The sequence below is a fragment of the Dipodomys spectabilis genome, unplaced genomic scaffold (assembly GCF_019054845.1).
Source record: "Dipodomys spectabilis isolate Male_0828 unplaced genomic scaffold, ASM1905484v1 ptg000340l, whole genome shotgun sequence".
Taxonomy (NCBI): Eukaryota; Metazoa; Chordata; class Mammalia; order Rodentia; family Heteromyidae; genus Dipodomys; species Dipodomys spectabilis.
Genome location: NW_024871017.1, coordinates 1370692 through 1389523, shown reverse-complemented (window position 1 = coordinate 1389523; position 18832 = coordinate 1370692). Strand labels below are relative to the sequence as shown.

The window sequence follows — 18832 nt, the reverse complement described above, 5'->3', positions numbered from 1 at the left end:
AGTTTAAGAAATACAAGGTTGACAAGAGATGTACTTACTACCTTACATATATAACTATAGCCCCTCTGTACATCACCGTGGCAATAACAAAATAGGATATTAAAAAAAAAAAAAAAGAAGAAGAAGAAGAAAACACTCCAAAATTGGGGCTAAATACCAAACCAAGGTGGAAATGGGGTTTTCTAAGATCAGATTTCAGTGCACAAAGTAGCTGCAAGCAGCCCAGGAGGGCTGGGTCCTCTGGACCTCTGGCTCCAGCTCTAGTTGTAGTCATTTGTCTACAGGAATCAACTTTCAGGGATATGCTGGATACACGGCCTTCCCACTCCCGCCCCTCATGCTCAAGGTGGAAAAATACAGGTCTGTTTGTTGTACTCCCAAATAGTTTTCAATTTTCTAGCAAGTTACGAGAAGTCAGTAGAAGCCATGTGAATTGCAACTTGATCATCCTCTCAAATAGAAAACAGAAGCTATTATTACTACAGCTTCACAGGGAAAGGTCACAGCCAGGCATGGGAAAGACCGACCGACTGTCCCTTGGCTGGGCTGGACTCCCTCCCCCAGCACACCCAGCTTCACACTATTTACTGACTGGCGGTCAAGTCTGGAACATTTGTGATCCTAAGCAAATACAAATCATATCCAACTTATACAAACACTTACTGGAGCTTGTCTCCAGAGTCCTGGACATCTGCAGTACTTGATGCTCACTCATTTGGCAAGAAATCAACCTTTCAGACAGCACTTCCAATGTTTGGATCTGAGAACTAATGCAGCATTTCCCTCTGGTGAACATAAGCAGTCCAAAGAGAAAACAAACTCCATATACCTCCGTATCAGCCAGAAGCTACACTCACTTGCAGATCGCATCTTACCTACAGCGACTGTAAGAGACTGGAAAAACTGGTGAGTAGGAAAATTCCATCCAACGCCCAGTACATTAAAAAGAATATTTGTGATTCCCATGTAAAATGGCTTTTGTGTATTCATCCTTCTAAATTCTTTTTGTCAGATGGAATGACAGATTTACATGTGAGACTGAACTTTTCCAAGTTCAAAGAATAAGCTAGTTTTCTCTATAAATATTTTTAGTTTAATGAAGCATAGTTTTTTTCTGTGGGGCTGGCTTACTCATTAAAATTAGGAGATTGCCTTTTTTTTTAAGAAATATATAACCCTACTAAAGGACAGTGTTACTTGTATGTAGACAGAAAGTTAATGTGAGCTATGAGAAATGGTGAAGTGCACAGTCACAGCTGAGTTATGACGTCATCCCAGCGCATAGGCGGACAAATCGCTAAAATGCTGCAGGAAGAAAACAAAAAGCAGAGAAGTTTTAGGAGCAAACAGAGAACAACCCCACAAAAACTGAAACCAAATGCAAAACAGTCCATGCAAAGAAGCGCCTGACATCTTCTCTGAAACACTGACTGCCCAGGCTACGGTGCGGACTCAAAGGGTAAGTCACAATTTATCTTCAGAGGAAAGAAACAGAGATTAAATAGGTCTGTATTCACTGCTGCTGTGTATTCACTGAGAGGTTTCAGTTTTTGTCTCCTTGATTCTTAACTGGTGATTTCTTCCCTTTAGATTTGGCAAATACCAAGTGTTTTTTGTATTTGTTTTAATTTGTAGATATTTTAAGGAGAAATAATATAACAAATTTCATTCTACTGCTCACCTTTCTATAAACTGCACATTAAATTCCATAAAATCTTGACTAGTAATTTGAAAATGTTAACCCTGCTTCAAATCTATTTCATAACCCTCACTCCTTAAAAAAAATACTATTTATAAAACAGTACCATTTTCTGAAAAGTTGTAACACTGCAACCAAGGGAGGGCAGAGATACAGAAAACAGTGTGCCAACGCAGCCACCCGGCATGGGAAGAACTTTAAACCGCTGTGTAATATTTTGTTAGAATACAATTGAGAAGCTTCTCAAAACGTGACTCTAAATGGAGAAACTGTAACCTCCTCACAGACGTGTGCTGTGGATCTTTACCATCTGTAACCGGAGAGACTAGACTAGTGGCTCCTCTCTCTCTCTCTCGGTCTATCCTGGCTCAGGCCACACACCACCCTGCCCTTCCACAGGCTGCTAAGACTCAGCACATGCTCTCAAGGTTGCCTGGGAAAGAAAACTCAGAGGAAAATTATGGTCTGGAAATAAACAAAAAAGGACCTATTTTACCAGGGTTGTTGTTGTTGTTGTGTGTTCCCTCTGATACCGATGCAGACAAGATTTTTTTTGTATTTGTGTGTGATTTTACCCAATAACATATCATAGAAATTGCCACTTGGAGGCTGGGCACCGGTGGCTCACTGGAAGCTCATATCTGGAGGACCACAGTGTGAAACCAGCCGAGGCAGAAAACTCTCCAGGACTGGAAGCATGGCTCCAGTGGTGGAGCAAGAAGCAGGAGCACAAGGCCTAGGCTCAAGCCCTAGTAGCTGGCAAAAAAAAAAAAAGAAGAAGAAAGGAAAAAAATGAAACAGACATTTGGGAGCACTGATATTCTCAGCAATTTTATCACCTGATCTAAGAAAATAGATGGCCAAGCTCTTTTTGCCTTTTGGCTAACACCATGGGCAGAAAAGTTCAAAGATACCATCTCAAAGGTAAACCCAGAAGCTAGGGGATGTGGAAAAAGCCACTGAGGATGTTTTGTATTATTTTTCTGAGGTAGTTTTAATGAACAATCCTGGGTTCAGCCTCCATTTCTGAAGTCCTGGCACAGGCATTTCACTTCACAGGACGCTTCTCAGACTTCAAGTCCAGTCCTTCCACCTTTCCAACCTCGCTTCTGACTTAGGATGACTCTGTCCAATAAAACATTTACACACACACACAGAGCTCCGGGACTGCACCTGACCGGTAGCCCTTGGCTGCATGTTTACACAACAATGGCAAGAGCCAGTCTTATTGGACGCAGACGTTTACAGAGGCAATCTAGCATTATGGGGAAAGGAAGCCTGTTTTGAAGATAAACAGCTAAAACAGAATTTGTTGTAACCTTGAGCTATAATTTTTTTCTTGAGCTTTTACCTCTTTCGCCCACATCTGGTCCTATCCCTTATGTTAAAAAAGTGAGACACCACAGTGCCTGGCACACAGCAGCGATATGGCAGGCCGAGCTCCCTTCCCACCTCAGCTGAACTTACAAATCAGAACAAAGCCCACAGGGAACTGCTTGAACTGTAATCCAACACAAATGTGTAACAAAAGTCACAGCAAAGCAAACTGGAATACTTAGTTCCCTTTACTTATGGTGTATTTCTTATTATTGCCATAATTATGTAAACAACCAGCCAAGGGCTAATAGTCCTGCACCTCTGTGGACCTCCTGGTATTCGCAGCAAGAATTTTCCAAGTCATATACCTAAAAGTTAGAATGCTCAGCTATAGGGTGAATAAATGTTCATTGTTACCAAGCATTTCCAATTTGTCTTCTAGTATGATACGCTCTAGAAACAACAACGAGTTGTGGTCCAGGGATGGACCGGAGGTTTGGCTCAGAAATAGAATACCTGCTTTGCAGAGTGCAAGGTCCCAAGTTCAAAAATTAGTACTGCCAAAAAAGATTTCATATGGCAAGGCATTTTTTATAAAGAAATACAAACGCATATGGATTGGTAACATTTGTTGTAAAAGGGAGGAAAAAAATAACGAAACAGGAGAAGGCAGGAGTAGCTATAGGAGTGTGTCAGGGCCAGAAGAACAGAGGTGAAAAGCAGAAGGGGGGGTGGAAAGCAGAAGTGGGGGGATGGGAGGGTCTCACTCTGAGTCAGGCCTGCAAGTGTCATATGGTTCATTAAGAAGAAAAATGATTCCAAAGCAATCAGCACTGTCTGTGTCTGCCACAGTAGTTTCCGGCGACTGGTGGCTGTTTCTGTGGAATGTGAGGACTATGAAAGGGAAGACAAGACTTGGGACGGCTTTCAGGTGGCAGGGGGTGGGGCAGTAGTCTAGCTCAGCTGGGATGTGCAAGCACTTTCTTGTAAAACAGTACAAGCAGCTCCTTCACCTCTATGGCTGCTGGGGCCTGGACGTGCCACATTCAGGGCAAACTCATGTGATGTGTCAGACAATGAATTCAGAAATCTTCCTGACACACTTACAGTGCCAAACATGTCCATGTGCATACATGGACACCAATAATACCGTACACTTACGTGCTCAAATATGGATGCATAAGCACCATCTACAGTAGCCCCTGAGTACATGTGTGCATGCATGCACACACACATGTGTGTACACACACACTGTACTCCCTTTCATTGATGCAGGTAATTCCCTGCATCATACTATTCCCTGACCATACTACTCCCAGGGAGGTTCCTGTTAATTCAGTCATAGTTAATCTGCCTCTTCTGATAAGGGACTTTACCTTCCTATTCACCACCTATGGTTTTTCATGGCACACTATTTTTTTCAAGAGTCTAGATATTGAAAAAAAACCAGCCTGGTGGTTTTGCGGGCTACTCCTGATGCTGAATTTGTCTGTGGCTTGCATAGGTGGCTGTGTGTGTCTGCATCCTGGCAGGGGCCACCCAGTACCAGGTTATCCCATTATTGACAAGTGTGGTCACTCAGTGGCCACCAGAGACCCCTCTGAAAAGGCTCTAAAGGAGAGGAGGGTCTGTTTTCAGACTGCAACTGTTCATCTGAGGGTTTGGACAAGCACACAATTATCGCTGCCTGTATCAGTTATTACACTGACATTGCACAATGAGGACTTCCTAATTCTACTGTTCCTTCTGTCTTTACTAGCTGGTATTCCACCAAAACACAAAAGCAAACAAAAAAACCCAGCTTACCTGTTTTCAGCCTCCTTTTAATCTGTAGTCATAGAAATACTATGCCTTGTCTCTGGACTTGTATTTTTCCAGTTATGTTCATCAATTAGGCATTCTTGTTGATGCCCAAACTAGCCCCGTGTTAAAGAGCCAGAGTCAGCTTCTATGTTGTGTTTTGTAACTTCCCCACTGATCTGACCACAAGACATCACCTTTATTCACGCCTGATTTGAAATCAGTCATTTCTGCAAGAAGTCCTAGTTTCTTTTAGTAGGAAGGGTTGTGTAGGAACAAAAAGAGTCCCCATGGTCCTGGGAGGCTCGCTGCTCCTCCGCCTGCCAGGGGTCTCTGGTGTGTGTCTGGCTATGTGCGTGCATAGAGGCTCGCTGCTCCTCCGCCTGCCAGGGGTCTCTGGTGTGTGCCTGGCTATGTGCGTGCATAGAGGCTCGCTGCTCCTCCGCCTGCCAGGGGTCTCTGATGTGTTTGCCTGGCTATGTGCGTGCATAGAGGCTCGCGGCTCCTCCGCCTGCCAGGGATCTCTGATGTGTTTGCCTGGCTATGTGCGTGCATAGAGGCTCACGGCTCCTCCGCCTGCCAGGGGTCTCTGATGTGTTTGCCTGGCTATGTGCGTGCATAGAGGCTCGCGGCTCCTCCGCCTGCCAGGGGTCTCTTGTGTGTGCCTGGCTATGTGCGTGCATACAGGCTCGCTGCTCCTCCGCCTGCCAGGGGTCTCGTGTGTGTGCCTGGCTATGTGCGTGCATAGAGGCTCGCGGCAGCTCCGCCTGCCAGGGGTCTCTCGTGTGTGTGCCTGGCTATGTGCGTGGGGGTCGGGTCACAGCTGTGGAGGTGCTGCTACTTCTGAGTTATAGGTTTTTATTTTTTACCCTGTTTTGGGTAAGATTATGGACTTAGAACAGGTTTGTATCTTGAAGAGAAGTTGCCTCTAGACAGAGGTACTAAAAATACACAAGAAAAGCAACATAATTTAAGGAACACAGTAAGGAGGAAGTAGGTGCAGGCTGCACCCCCACACTCTTGACTCTGCTGCACATGCAGGTGCATGCACACACACGTGCACGCACACACACACACACACAAGATACTGGTCCTGGCCAGTATGAGAAGGCACTGGGGAACCACATACAAAAGCTGGTTGAGAAAGTATTTGGGAATCACTTTTGTGCATTATTTCCACTTTCACTGAAAGTTCTAGATATTTATATTCTTTTCCCTCAGCTTTACAGCCTGAATCTTAGACAAACAGGCAGGCAGCGGCGGCTTAGCTGTCGTTTTCTCATAAATGGAAATACCCAATCTGTACAGCCAAGCAGCAGTACCCACTCATGGCCTAGGCACCACACCAGGGAGATCCCAGGGCTTCCTGCCTAACTGAGAGGTATGAACAGCAGCTCAGTGAGGGCAGAAGAGGTCAGGACCCGTGTCCCTGCCCAGCCCGATAGTCCAAAGCACTGCTGCAGAAGTACAGGCTGGGAGAGATTCAGGGATTCAGAGCAGCCTTGTTACCCTGGTTCCAGAAAGAGAAAGGCATCTGTTCCCCAAACCCTGAAGGCAGGAGTTTACTGAAAGCTCTGTGCAAGGGTCTCCGACACCCTGGGTGCAGACTTTCAGGGTAAGTAAGCCTACCCAGGAGAAGGCCTGCGAGACAGCGTTCTGGAGGCAGCAGCCCAGTCACTCCAAACCCGGTATTTCCACTGAGTTACACACTGCCAGGCACCAAGCACTTGATGCTTCCAGAAGTGGAACAACCCTTCTTAATTTACACAGGTAAAAAATGATACATAGGAGCATCTGGCACTGATCACAATATCAAACCCATTATGAAAGTGAGCCATTTACTTCTAACCAAAGCCACCTGCATCCACCATGCCTGCTTCAAGTCACTGCATTCACTGCCTGAACACTGTTCCAACAAAGAGCCCCTTTGTATCCCCGAACTCCAGCACACAGGTTTTTAATGCTGATGAAGTACACTTCACTTACAGCCTGGCACCAAAATAGGCAGTCAAATTCTCTTCTTGAATCAGATCAATAGGAAGCACACACACAGTTAAGGAGCAGTTCCCATGGTTATCAATTTGGTCCAGAGACAGCGAGATGGAGTAATACTGACACCTAGTGGACAGAGACCAGACAGCTCCTAAACACCACCCACAAGGAAACAGAACCAGAAACAGGTGAAAGGCCATCACAGGTACACTCAATCTCAAGTCTTGGACAGAAGGTAGTCAAGAAAGGTGGAGTTTACACTTCAGTGGAAGAAGTTCTTAATGGTCTACAACTTAAGTCTAGAAAAACGTGCTAATACTTCTTAATGGTCTACAACTTAGTGTAGAAAAACATGCAAATACTTCCAAATGAGAACTAATTAGCACAGCTCAAGGTGTGTGACTGATATTGGACATTCATCCCACTGTTAGTTATGCTGATGTATATATATGTGTGTGTGTGTGTGTGTATGTATGTGTGTATATATATAGTGTATAGATACGTATATGTGTGTGTAGATAAAGAGATAGATGGATGGCTGGCAGTTAGGGGTCAGGTAAGGCTGATTGTGAGTTCACACCTGCAGCCAGAGAACATCAGCCAAAGGTGAGGAACCACAGGCTCTTGCCAGTTGTCCTCACACCAGTGGCTTCACACCAGTGGCCTCACACCTCATTCCTCCTGCAGCTACAGCCTAGCCACTTAACGCTTACTGTTGTTCGGTTTCATTGCTATGACCAGTGGATCTGTTCCATGTTTTTCCTTGGACACCCACCAGACAGAGGACAGGAAAGTGAATCAAATCAAAGCCACAGAGACGGCACAGGATTGGAAAAGAAAGGGGAGAATGATGGGAGGGGACGCTTAGGTGCTGTAGGCACAACCTGACCAGTAGAACTGAAACCTCTTTGCACAATTATGTAACAAAAATAATTTTTAAGCCAAAAATGCATCCACTTAAAATCCTTTTAGATACTAGAAAAGGAAATATCTCTAGGGGGTCCTAGGGGAAAACTGGAGAAATTAAAGATGTCTATCCAATACCTCACTGAACTTTAAGACCCACATCCAAAAGAAGATAGATAGATAGATAGATAGATAGATAGATAGATAGATAGATAGATAGATAGATAGATAGATAGATAGAGATAGGAACACCTGTGCACACACAGGCATCCCCTGGAAGAATAACAGCTGACTAACTTCCAAAGACAAGACTCAGAAAAACGCTGTGGAGCGGTGCGTGTCCAGGCTCTGGCACAGAAGACACGCTACCCTGTGTTCTCTCGGGAATAGGGGGATATGTATTCCCCAACAAAAATAGTCTGGTACTCATGTAACTAACTTCATTGTTCTTCTGTAAAACAGAACACTTAATAACGAAAACCTCAGACACTTTTAAGTTGAGAAACACTCACTAGATGAAACTGCTTCACTGAAAGGAGACCTAACTTACGTAACAACTTAAAGGTAACTGAAGTATTTTATCAGGAGCTTTAACCAAAATACCCTAAAGAAATAATCTCTTCTTCAGAGAAAGAAGAATTATGCATAGTTAGGATCTACATAAGAGGTCACTCTGCATAAATACACAGAAAATGAGAGATAAACTCAGACCTAAGCATACTTTACTTGAGACGAGTGTATTGCTGAGGTGAGCAGTGCTTTGGAAAGGGCCTGGATCGACCAAGCTCTGTGCACACAGAGCACCCTGAAGTTAATAAAGTTTGCAGTTTGCAGTTTTCCCTGCCTTGGTTTACAAAGCAGCAGCACCAGGAAGAAAAGACAGCCTTCCCCATCAGCAGGTTCTAAACCATTCTGTCCCTGAAACAGACACACTCACCAGAGTGACCTCAACGCTGCCAAACCAACCAAGTGTTTGGGGAAAGACCCAAGCAAACCACTGCACTGCCCACACACCACCCAACCTCCGCAAGCTGAACTGAGTCAAGAAATCCCCTCCAATCAAACCCAAAAGGAGGATGGAGAAGCTGATGCCTGGGGTGCGGCCAGAGGCGGGGTCCACACCCTTAGGGGTGCGCGCGCGCGCGGCCTCACACTGGAGCAAGCACACCACGGCTCCACATGCTTAAGTCGCAAGGCACGGACGATACTGCTATTTCACGAGGAAGGGAGCTGTCTGTCTCATGACACTATTTCTAAATATAGAAAGAGTTATTTCTAAAAGAAAGGGAATGGCTCTCACTGCATCATTCTTTCACTGCGTACTACGTTATCTCATCAAAATCCTGTCTGGGTTTGATTCGGTAACCTCACTGCGCAGTGAGCGTCGCCGCAGTGGCGGAGGCGGTGCCCGCCCAGGACCCGAGTGAGACCCGGAGCGCACGGGTCAGCTCGGCTCAACCTCTGAGGCTGGGGTTGGAAAAAACGGACCCCACTACCAGGGAGCCACTCGCTCTCCATCACAGGGAACAGTAAAGACGTTCCGACAGCCAGTCCACGCGCCGACGGCTGCCCCCCCGCACTCCTGCCCTCCCCCCCGCACTCCTGCCCCCCCCGCACTCCTGCCCCCCCCCCGCACTCCTGCCCTCCCCCCCGCACTCCTGCCCTCCCCCCCCGCCCCGCACTCCTGCCCTCCCCCCCGCCCCGCACTCCTGCCCTCCCCCCCCGCCCCGCACTCCTGCCCTCCCCCCCCGCCCCGCACTCCTGCCCTCCCCCCCGCACTCCTGCCCTCCCCCCCCGCACTCCTGCCCTCCCCCCCCGCACTCCTGCCCTCCCCCCCCGCACTCCTGCCCTCCCCCCCGCCCCGCACTCCTGCCCTCCCCCCCGCACTCCTGCCCTCCCCCCCCGCACTCCTGCCCTCCCCCCCGCCCCGCACTCCTGCCCTCCCCCCCGCCCCGCACTCCTGCCCTCCCCCCCGCACTCCTGCCCTCCCCCCCGCCCCGCACTCCTGCCCTCCCCCCCGCCCCGCACTCCTGCCCTCCCCCCCCGCACTCCTGCCCTCCCCCCGCACTCCTGCCCTCCCCCCCCGCCCCGCACTCCTGCCCTCCCCCCCGCACTCCTGCCCTCCCCCCCGCCCCGCACTCCTGCCCTCCCCCCCGCACTCCTGCCCTCCCCCCCGCCCCGCACTCCTGCCCTCCCCCCCGCACTCCTGCCCTCCCCCCCGCCCCGCACTCCTGCCCTCCCCCCCCGCACTCCTGCCCTCCCCCCCCGCCCCGCACTCCTGCCCTCCCCCCCGCACTCCTGCCCTCCCCCCCGCACTCCTGCCCTCCCCCCCGCCCCGCACTCCTGCCCTCCCCCCGCACTCCCGGGAGGTCGGAGGGCACTGCGGCAAGCCCTCCCGCCGACACTGCAGGGCCCACACACACCCCTCCCACCTGTGGCCTGGACCTTGCTGCACTGGAATCCCCCAAACGAAGCCAAAACCGTCTTTTTCTCTTTGGAGGATGAGTGTCATTAGCATTTTGTTATGGTGTCAGACATAAAGAGAGAACTAGAAAAGTACTTCAATATAAAGCAAGACCGTAAGGCCAGACGGGACCGAGGGGAGTGAGTGGCCGGCGTCGGGAGCCCGCACGGCGGGCTGAGGGAGCGGGGCTGGCGGAAGTGCTCGGGCCGCGCTGAAGGCGAGGCATTCCCGCGGGCAAGCGCGCGTTTCAGGGAAGCTGGCGCGGCTGCGGCTGCGCTCTGGCGGGACGGAGCTCCCTGTTCTCACGCTCCCGTGTTCGAGAAATGCAGAGAGCCGACAAGAGGAGCGCAGGAATTCAAGGCTGGTGTTTGCAGAGAGCACAGCACATAGCCTCAACATCACCCTAGGACCGTCGCGCTAACAAGCCAAGGTCTGCAGGGGAGGCCTCTAAGGGAAGGGGCACGGACAGGCGGGCTCCAGGGGAGGGGGTTGGCCTGCCACAGAGCGGCCAATCAGAGCTCTGCACGGGCGGGAGGCAGTCAGGCCAATCAGAGCCGGCTGCTGGGAGGCAGTCAGGCCAATCAGAGCTCGGCTCGGGCGGGAGGCGGAGGAGGCCGCCGCTCAGGGCAGCCAGGGCGCGCCCTGGGCTGAGCAGCAAGCAGCTGCATGCTCTCTCTGCCCTGGACTGGCACGTCTGACATTCACGAAGCCTGTAAAGGCTGTCCTGACAACTCAGACTGAAGATGGGTGGCCCAGAGCTGCCCAAAATGTAATTCTGAACTTTCTACAATCCATATTCTCAGAAGTAAAATCTACTGAAATTAACACTTTAACAGTTTAATAAACTATTCTCTTCCTTTCCTTTTCTTGGCGGTACTCCTCGGGGCCTAGTAAGTGCTGTACTACTGGAGTCAGCCCACAAGCCTTTAGCTATAGTTTTATTGTTTGTTGTGTTGTTCAGATAAGCTCTCTTACTTTAAGATCCTTCTATCTCTGCCTCCCAAAACAGGTAGGATTACAGGTGTATATCACCATGTCTGGCCTCAATGAAATATCTAAAAAAAAACTTGTCATTTCAGCATGTAATCAATATTACATTCTTTTTTTTTATATTAAGCAAGCAAGATCAACTGTATCTTCTAATATTTTTAGCAAATCTCAGTCTGCACTACCGATACTTGAAATGCTCCAGAGTCGCACAGAGAAAGAGCCATCATAGGGGACAGTGTGAAGTTTTAGAACATTCTGTGGAAAGTATTTCTCAGCATTTTCACATGATTAATCATTTGTCTTTGTTTTCTAGTCATAAAAATAATGCAATCAGATTTTCCAAAAAGTCCCCATAATCTCTTAATAAAAACAGCAGTTAGTTAGCATGCGGATACACATGCCTGTCAGACACTGTCTATGTATAAAATATATGCAGAGTAGGCCAAGCTCAACAGCTCTTAAAAAGTAGGTACTATTCAGATCCATCTTATGAATACGTATAAAATTAATTTGATAAAAAAAACTAATACATTAAAGAACTTCTGAATGAAATAGATGAATGTTTTACAATTGCCAATTTATTCAAATTACTACTTCCTGTAACTATGGCATTTAGAGGAAAACGATTATCATTTTAGGGAAATACTAATCTCTTAAACATTCTCACACTACCCTGTATTCCTCTAATGTTTCCTTACTGTCCTATGTCTACTCTGTTCTTCCCTTTTCATCCCAAGTGGAAAACGAAGGAATACAAGACAGCGGAGGGAGCAAAAGTGAGGAAAGAAAGCAGAGGAGGTAGAAAAGGGAGGAGGAAAGAAGGCTTGAAGAAGGGAGGAGGGCATAACTTGTTGGATTTGGTTGTATTTACTGCCCTTCCCTTTATTACTTAGAAAATGGTGTGACACCAGGACAGGGCCCTGGCCTGGGAAGTGTCCTCCTGGTCACTAACAGGCACGCCTCTCTTTCCAGGCCTTACAAGATGACCAACTCCACCACCACCGGGCCTCCGGAGGAGCCCTGCCCCAGGAACACCCTCATCACCCAGCAGATCATCCCTGTGCTGTACTGCGTGGTCTTTGTGGTGGGGGCCATCCTCAATGGAGGGTCAGGGTGGCTGTTCTTCTATGTGCCCAGCTCCAAGAGTTTCATCGTCTATCTCAAGAACATTCTTGTTGCCGACTTTCTGATGGGCCTGACTTTCCCTTTCAAGATCCTGGGAGACTCGGGCCTTGGCCCCCGGCAGCTAAACGTGTTTGTGTGTCGAGTCTCCGCGGTGCTTTTCTATGTCAACATGTATGTCAGCATCGTGTTCTTTGGGCTCATCAGCTTTGACAGGTATTACAAAATTATGAAGCCCCTCTGGACTTCTTCCATCCAATCAGTGAACTCCAGCAAACTGCTGTCGGTGGTGGTGTGGATGCTCATGCTCCTCCTCGCTGTTCCCAACATCATTCTGACCAACCAGAGTGTGAGCAATGACACAAAAATACGCTGCATGCAACTCAAAAATGAACTAGGACGAAAGTGGCACAAAGCCTCAAACTACATCTTCGTGGGCATCTTCTGGGCTGTGTTTCTCCTGCTTGTCATTTTCTACGCTGCTATCACAAGGAAAATCTTTAAGTCTCATCTTAAGTCCAGAAAAAACTCTACTTCAGTCAAAAGGAAATCTAGCCGCAACATATTCAGCATCGTGTTTGTATTTTTTGTCTGCTTTGTACCTTATCACATTGCCAGAATCCCCTACACACAGAGCCAGACAGAAGCTCATTACAGCTGCCAGTCAAAAGAGATCTTGCTGTACGTGAAAGAGTTCACTCTGCTACTCTCTGCTGCAAATATATGTCTGGACCCCATTATTTACTTCTTCTTATGCCAGCCATTCAGAGAGATCTTACATAAAAAGCTGTGCATCTCACTAAAAGCCCACAATGACCAAGATACTTCCAAAACCAAAAGAGGAACTACAACTCTTGAAAGTACAGATACTCTGTGAATTCCCCTACGCTCTTCCATATAAAGTCAATGTGTGTGTTGACTGCACAGTAATGGAGTTAAGAAATAAATATGCCTGTGATAATTAACATGTCTGATATTATCCAATATTAATTTTCAGTATCAAATGTATTTAGTACTGTAATATATTTAAGTACTACAAGGTGCAAATTTAAGTGCTTAGACTTTTTGTAACATCCCATCAAAAAAACCACCAGCAGATTTTCCTAACACTGATCTTTATTTTTCTTACTAGTAAAAAATATATCCAATTATTCAATTCTATTCCATGAAAATAAATTTAAATTTATGACTAGTCTGTTTAGTTAAAGTAAAACAAAATAGTAAATAATAAAGACAAGAAGAAATCAAAGACTACTGATGTAGGCGCCTTCTTTCTCTGAAGACAGGTAGCTAGTAAGATATATGATCCTTTTAAACAGGTCCTTAAAGACTAATTTACAAGTAGGCAGACTCTGATAAGGGTTGTTTGTATTGAAAAAGTCACAGTTTCCCTGAGTGGAAACAAGGTAAGAAAGTACCAATAAAATTACTTATTACTTATTACTGGGCACCAGTGGCTCACACCTCTAATCCTAGCTACTCAAGGAGCTGAGATCTGAGGATCACGGTTCAAAGCCAACCCAGGCAAGGAAAGTCCATGACCCTCTTATCTCCAATAAACCATTAGAAAACCGGAAGTGGTGCTGTGGCTCAAGCAGTAGAGCACTGGCCTTGAGCTAAAGAGCTGAGGGACAGCACTCAAACCCAGAGTTCAAGCCCCATGACCGACCAAAAAAAAAAAAAAAAATTACTTATGAGACCCACACTCTTTGCTGATTTATCTCAAAGAAAAGCAGACATAAATAATATACTTGGCAATAAGACATGATTGTTTTCTAAGAGCATTGGGAAGATACTAAATATGTGTTAACTATATCTCATAGTTATTAAAGGAAACTGAAACTCTGGTATTAGAATATTATTAAATTAACTGTATACAAAAAACAAAAACCAGAGCATGACGGACATCCTTGGCAAACAAACCTTGTAATGCCTGTTTATCAAATGCACTTGTAAAAGAACAACCTGCCTGTGCTTACCCTTCACAACTGCCACAGAGTGGGTTAAATGCCCACCGTGCCCCGACAGAAACGAAAGCGAAGGCAGCAGAGGAGCCCCAGCTGTGTCTGGGCTGTCTGGGCTGTCTCCTGGAGCTCTGCTTTAAAGCCAAAGTGTCCTTGAGAACATCCACTTTCCTTGACCGACATCGAATGCCTCTGCCAGCACTGTAAAGCAGGCTACCTTCGTGGTGTGACAGCAAGGGCTTTCAGAAAACGGCATGTGATGTGCGTGGGATATTAGTCCTTGAAGGTCCAGAGCACAACAACTTAAAACTAAAGTGGGAAAGTACCAGGAATAACAGGCTAACCCAACCCAGTCTACAGGGGACCCATAACAGCACAGGCAGGCAGCAAGGGCTGCTCCAGTCACCGGCAGACGCCACTACAGCTGGCCTACAGGTTCATGCTCAACTCCGTTGTGCAGCTCAATGCAGTTCAGATGCCTGCAGTGGTAGGAAAACAGTGAACGGACAGCTCGGGCCTCATCAAGAGAGGCCCACAGGCTCTTGGCTCTCATCAGTGCTTCCTGGGGTCGTAAAGCCTCTGAAACACTGCATCCGCAGCTTATGACATTTTGACTATGACATTACAACAGGGCTCTGCAACCTGAGGAAAAAACTCAAGTAGGTGGCTAAAAGTAGCTTATGGACACAACCCAAAGTCTCCTGGATTGAGAAATTAAGAAAGGGCTTGGTTAAACAAAATACAACATGCTAAAAAAAAATTAGTAGGGACAACATGGGGGACATGCCTGGTTACCTACACCCACTCCCTAAAGGAAGAATGATTCAGTATCCCTATGAAAAGATTCACTTCCCTTGTCCCAAGAGACAGAAAGCACATCAAGAGCTGGGGCACTGTACCCCACGTCTGCAGTCCAGACACATAACCTGTGGTCTCAGCAGAGCTTCAAGAACAGGTGCCTGTACTTGTTAATTCTGTCTATTACCATGATGTAAACACATAAACATGCCTACCTAAAATAAAGAGAAACTTGGCAAAAAAAAAAAAAAATTATGCTAATTTTCCTTTTGATCTCACTGAAACCATTCATCATTCGTCGCATAGGAAGTCTCTCCCTCAGCCTCTCCCTGCCTCCGGCCCTGCCTCCCCCTCACCCCCACCCGGGAATGGAGGCTCTGATCCTAACTTCTCACTGACCTAAAGTGTCTTTTCTAAACATCCATGTGTTCTTCAATGAGTCCTGTCCACAACAAGCACGCAAACCTTAGATGCTTGTCTTCACGGTAACACTGGTAAAGTAAACATGAAATACAAAGCTTAGGAAACAGCTTCCCACTACTTTATAGATAAATACACACTAAAAAAAATGGCAATATTGAACACTTGATGAGTTTAGAAAAATGCCAGGATATCTGAAACAAATCACCACTACCATCAACACCCTTATTCCTTTCGAATGTCCTTTTAACTCTCCCTAAATCCCTTCTAATCAATTTTCATCTACTGTGTTGAAAGATTTTTGGTTTTATAAAGCTAATAACAGCCAGCACCAATGGCTCACATCTGTACTTCTAGCTACTGAGAAGGCTGTGTTATGAAGATCATAGTTTGAAACCAGCCTAGGCAGGAAATTTCATGAGATTCTTATCTCCAAAACATCAGAAGTGGAGCTGTGGCCAGGCCCTAAGTTAAAGTCCCAGTACTGGTACAGGGCACACAGACACGATAATAACAAGGAATCTGACTGAGTTCTAAGGAAGTCTCTTCTGATTTTATTCTTCTCATCTGGAAAACTAACAAGAAATTATTAGGTTAAAAAAAGAAAAGAAAAGAAATCAGTGTCCTTTCAAACCATGAAGCAGAAGAAACCAGAACCAGGCAACAGCTTCCAGCTTGCAGATACATCAACGCTTCCTATCTAGAAATAAGGCAGTCTTAACAGCCGGCTTCACACAGTCTGTGACAGGACCCAGCAGCTCCTTCACAGCCAGGTGCTGAGACAGGCTCCGTCCAGACACTCACCCCAACCGCACAACTTAAATCCACACTGCGCATGATCTAAATCAATTTCTAGATACCTGTTTTAACTCCCTAAGCTGCTTGAATCAAATGAGAAATACTTTCTGCAGATCTGTCTTACAACCTGGAAAACAAATGCAAGTTTTTGCTGGGCACCAATGATTCACATCTGTAGTCCTCAGGAGACTGAGATCTGAGGACTGCGGTTCAAAGCCAGCTGGGGCAGGAACGTCCTCAAGACACTTTTCTCCAATGAACCACCAGAAAACTGGAAGTGGAGTTGTGGCTCACGTGGTAGCATGCTAGCCTTGAGCAAAAGGAGCTGAGGTCCAGTGCCCAGGCCCAGAGCCCCATGACTGACAAAAAACTAAAAAAAAAAAAACAAAAAAAAACCCAAACCTTTAAATTATAGGCAAAGTACAGTAATATTTAAGGTGTTATATGTAAGCATAGAAAAAGATTCAAATGCAAAAACCAAAAAGAGTTAACAGCTGGTACCTTTCCATATAATAATGTTCCTTCATTCCTATTTCAATTTGTTGTGCAATGAACAAAAAAGAATACCGAGGAATAAGATATACCCTTTACCAGGCTGTTAATCTTGTTTTAAAAGATTGATAAAAAATTAACTGATGTCTCAAGCAGGGTTACAACAATATTTTACCTTTAATTTTAAAATGCTAATGAGAAGCATTTGCTGAAATACCTTATAACTTTAATGCAAGCTCTTGCAAGGCATAGACAAATGTCATCTTTAAAAACCATCATGACACAAAACTTATCTTACTTTAAGAAAACAGGCAAGGCCCTACATTGGGTAAATGGGATAAAAGTACCTCCCCTCTAGAAAATACTGGCAAATATTAATTAAGAAAGATAAAATTATTTTTAAAAACTTGTTGAGGATACTTTCATACAGTTTAAATGCCTTGCAAACCACAGTTTCAACTACGTCAAACTACAACATTTTAAACCACACAAAGGAAAGGAAACTTCTAGTACAGCCGCTACCCTGCAGCATGCTGCTCTTAAGAGTGTCTCAGGACGCAAAGCTAGGCTCCTCCGGCTGAGAAGACCTCAGGTATGTCATTTTAAGTAGCTAATCTCAAATGTTTTCTCACACTAGGGAAACTCATGATTTTCAGTGCTACGTAGCAAAAGCCAACATGTAATAAGGTTAATATCTAAGACAGCACAAATTATTAAATGATAAGTAGGTCTTAGCTGTGAAGTACTGCCATTTTCTGCTATCTTATGGACCCATTAGGCTCAAAAAAAAAAAAAAAAAAAGTTCAAATCTGACTAATTATCCAGGCAAGCATAACTCTTTAGTAACTCAGTTTTATAACCAGATGGATAAAGGCTACGTTGTAGTTCTCCATAACAGATTCAACGGGTCTTAAACAGACTTTCTTCTACAAACATTACAACAGATAATTTCAAAAACTTTTTATAACTCCCACCGAAGGGGCAGGGAAGGTGGCTCCATGGTAGAGTGCTCGCCTAGCATGCATGAAGCCTGGGGTTCAGTACCACATATACAGAAAAAGTCAGACGTGGCGCTGTGGCTCAAGTGGTAGAGTGCTAGCCTTGAGCAGAAGCAGCTCAGGGACAATGTCCAGGTCCTGAGTTCAAGCCCCAGGACTGGCAAACAACAACAACAAAAACAGACAAAACAAAAACTCCCACTGAAAATTTAAGAGTTTGTTTGTAAGAAGAATTGTTTTGATTTTGTTTTTTCCTAAGCAATAGGCACTCTATGGGAAATAAGATACTTAAAATCTTTTCTTGTTTTGTTAGAATACCTCTGAGGACATCTAACTTACACTGGCTAGTAACTATTTGGCAAAGAATAAATCAAGCACTTAGTTCTTAAATTTGTGATAGAGATCAAGGGATATTATTACAGTATAACTTTTTCCTCTACTAGACATGATCAAAAAATGTAAATAAGCTTTCTTATTGTAACCTAAATGGAATTTCATAAACATATGAAGCACTTAATGATTTGTAAGCATGATTGAATGAAGTTATACTGCAATTATTTTAAATAATTTACCTAATGAATATATTGTCAAATCTACTTACAGAGAATATGAATCAACCAAAACTAATTCTCTTATCAAGTAAGTCATTATGAGACTATATAAGGTAATTGTGCAAGCAGAGGGGAACTTAGAGGAACACATTGTCACGTTGCTATTATTAGATAACATTTGAAACAAAAGAGCTTAAGTCAAAATCCTACAACGTTAAAGTTCAAATAAGCAAAGGTGAGAATGTGATCAATGTACAGAAAAGTAGGCTCAAAATTCTAAGATACAAATATATCAAAAGCCAAGAGTCGTAAAGTCAGAGCAACCTGTAACAGTATTTGGAAACAAAGAACTCCCTTCAGGACGGCAGACAGATTTCAACAATAGGAAAGACAGGGTAGAAAGCATGAAAGGGATCGAGAACAGATGCTAATCTTTTTCAAACATGAAAAATTCTGAGCAATCACCAGCACCGAACCTCAGGCTCCTCGAGTGAAGTGAAGAAAGGACCGACAGTATCATT

The 18832-nt window shown here is 45.4% G+C and overlaps 2 protein-coding genes across 4 annotated transcripts in view; one reads left to right on the top strand and one right to left on the bottom strand.

Annotated features, from left to right (window-relative positions):
* Positions 1-18832, bottom strand: part of Med12l (mediator complex subunit 12L) — a 231938-nt gene that overhangs the window by 132398 nt on the left and 80708 nt on the right. The gene's annotated exons all lie outside the window — the stretch shown is intronic.
* P2ry14 (purinergic receptor P2Y14) lies at positions 1247-13738 on the top strand. 2 transcript variants are annotated; one of them, XM_042665657.1, is made up of 2 exons: positions 1247-1459; positions 12141-13738. In XM_042665657.1, the coding sequence occupies exon 2, from the start codon at positions 12151-12153 to the stop codon at positions 13165-13167; it is 1017 nt and encodes a 338-aa protein (XP_042521591.1). In that variant the 5' UTR covers positions 1247-1459; positions 12141-12150; the 3' UTR covers positions 13168-13738. The 2 variants fall into 2 exon arrangements, with proteins under 2 accessions (XP_042521591.1, XP_042521592.1); XM_042665658.1 differs by lacking the exon at positions 1247-1459 and adding an exon at positions 10541-10608.

Excerpts from the sequence above, each read along its gene's own strand:
- P2ry14 (XM_042665657.1), top strand. The coding sequence starts at position 12,151 with ATGACCAACTCCACCACCACCGGGCCTCCGGAGGAGCCCTGCCCCAGG.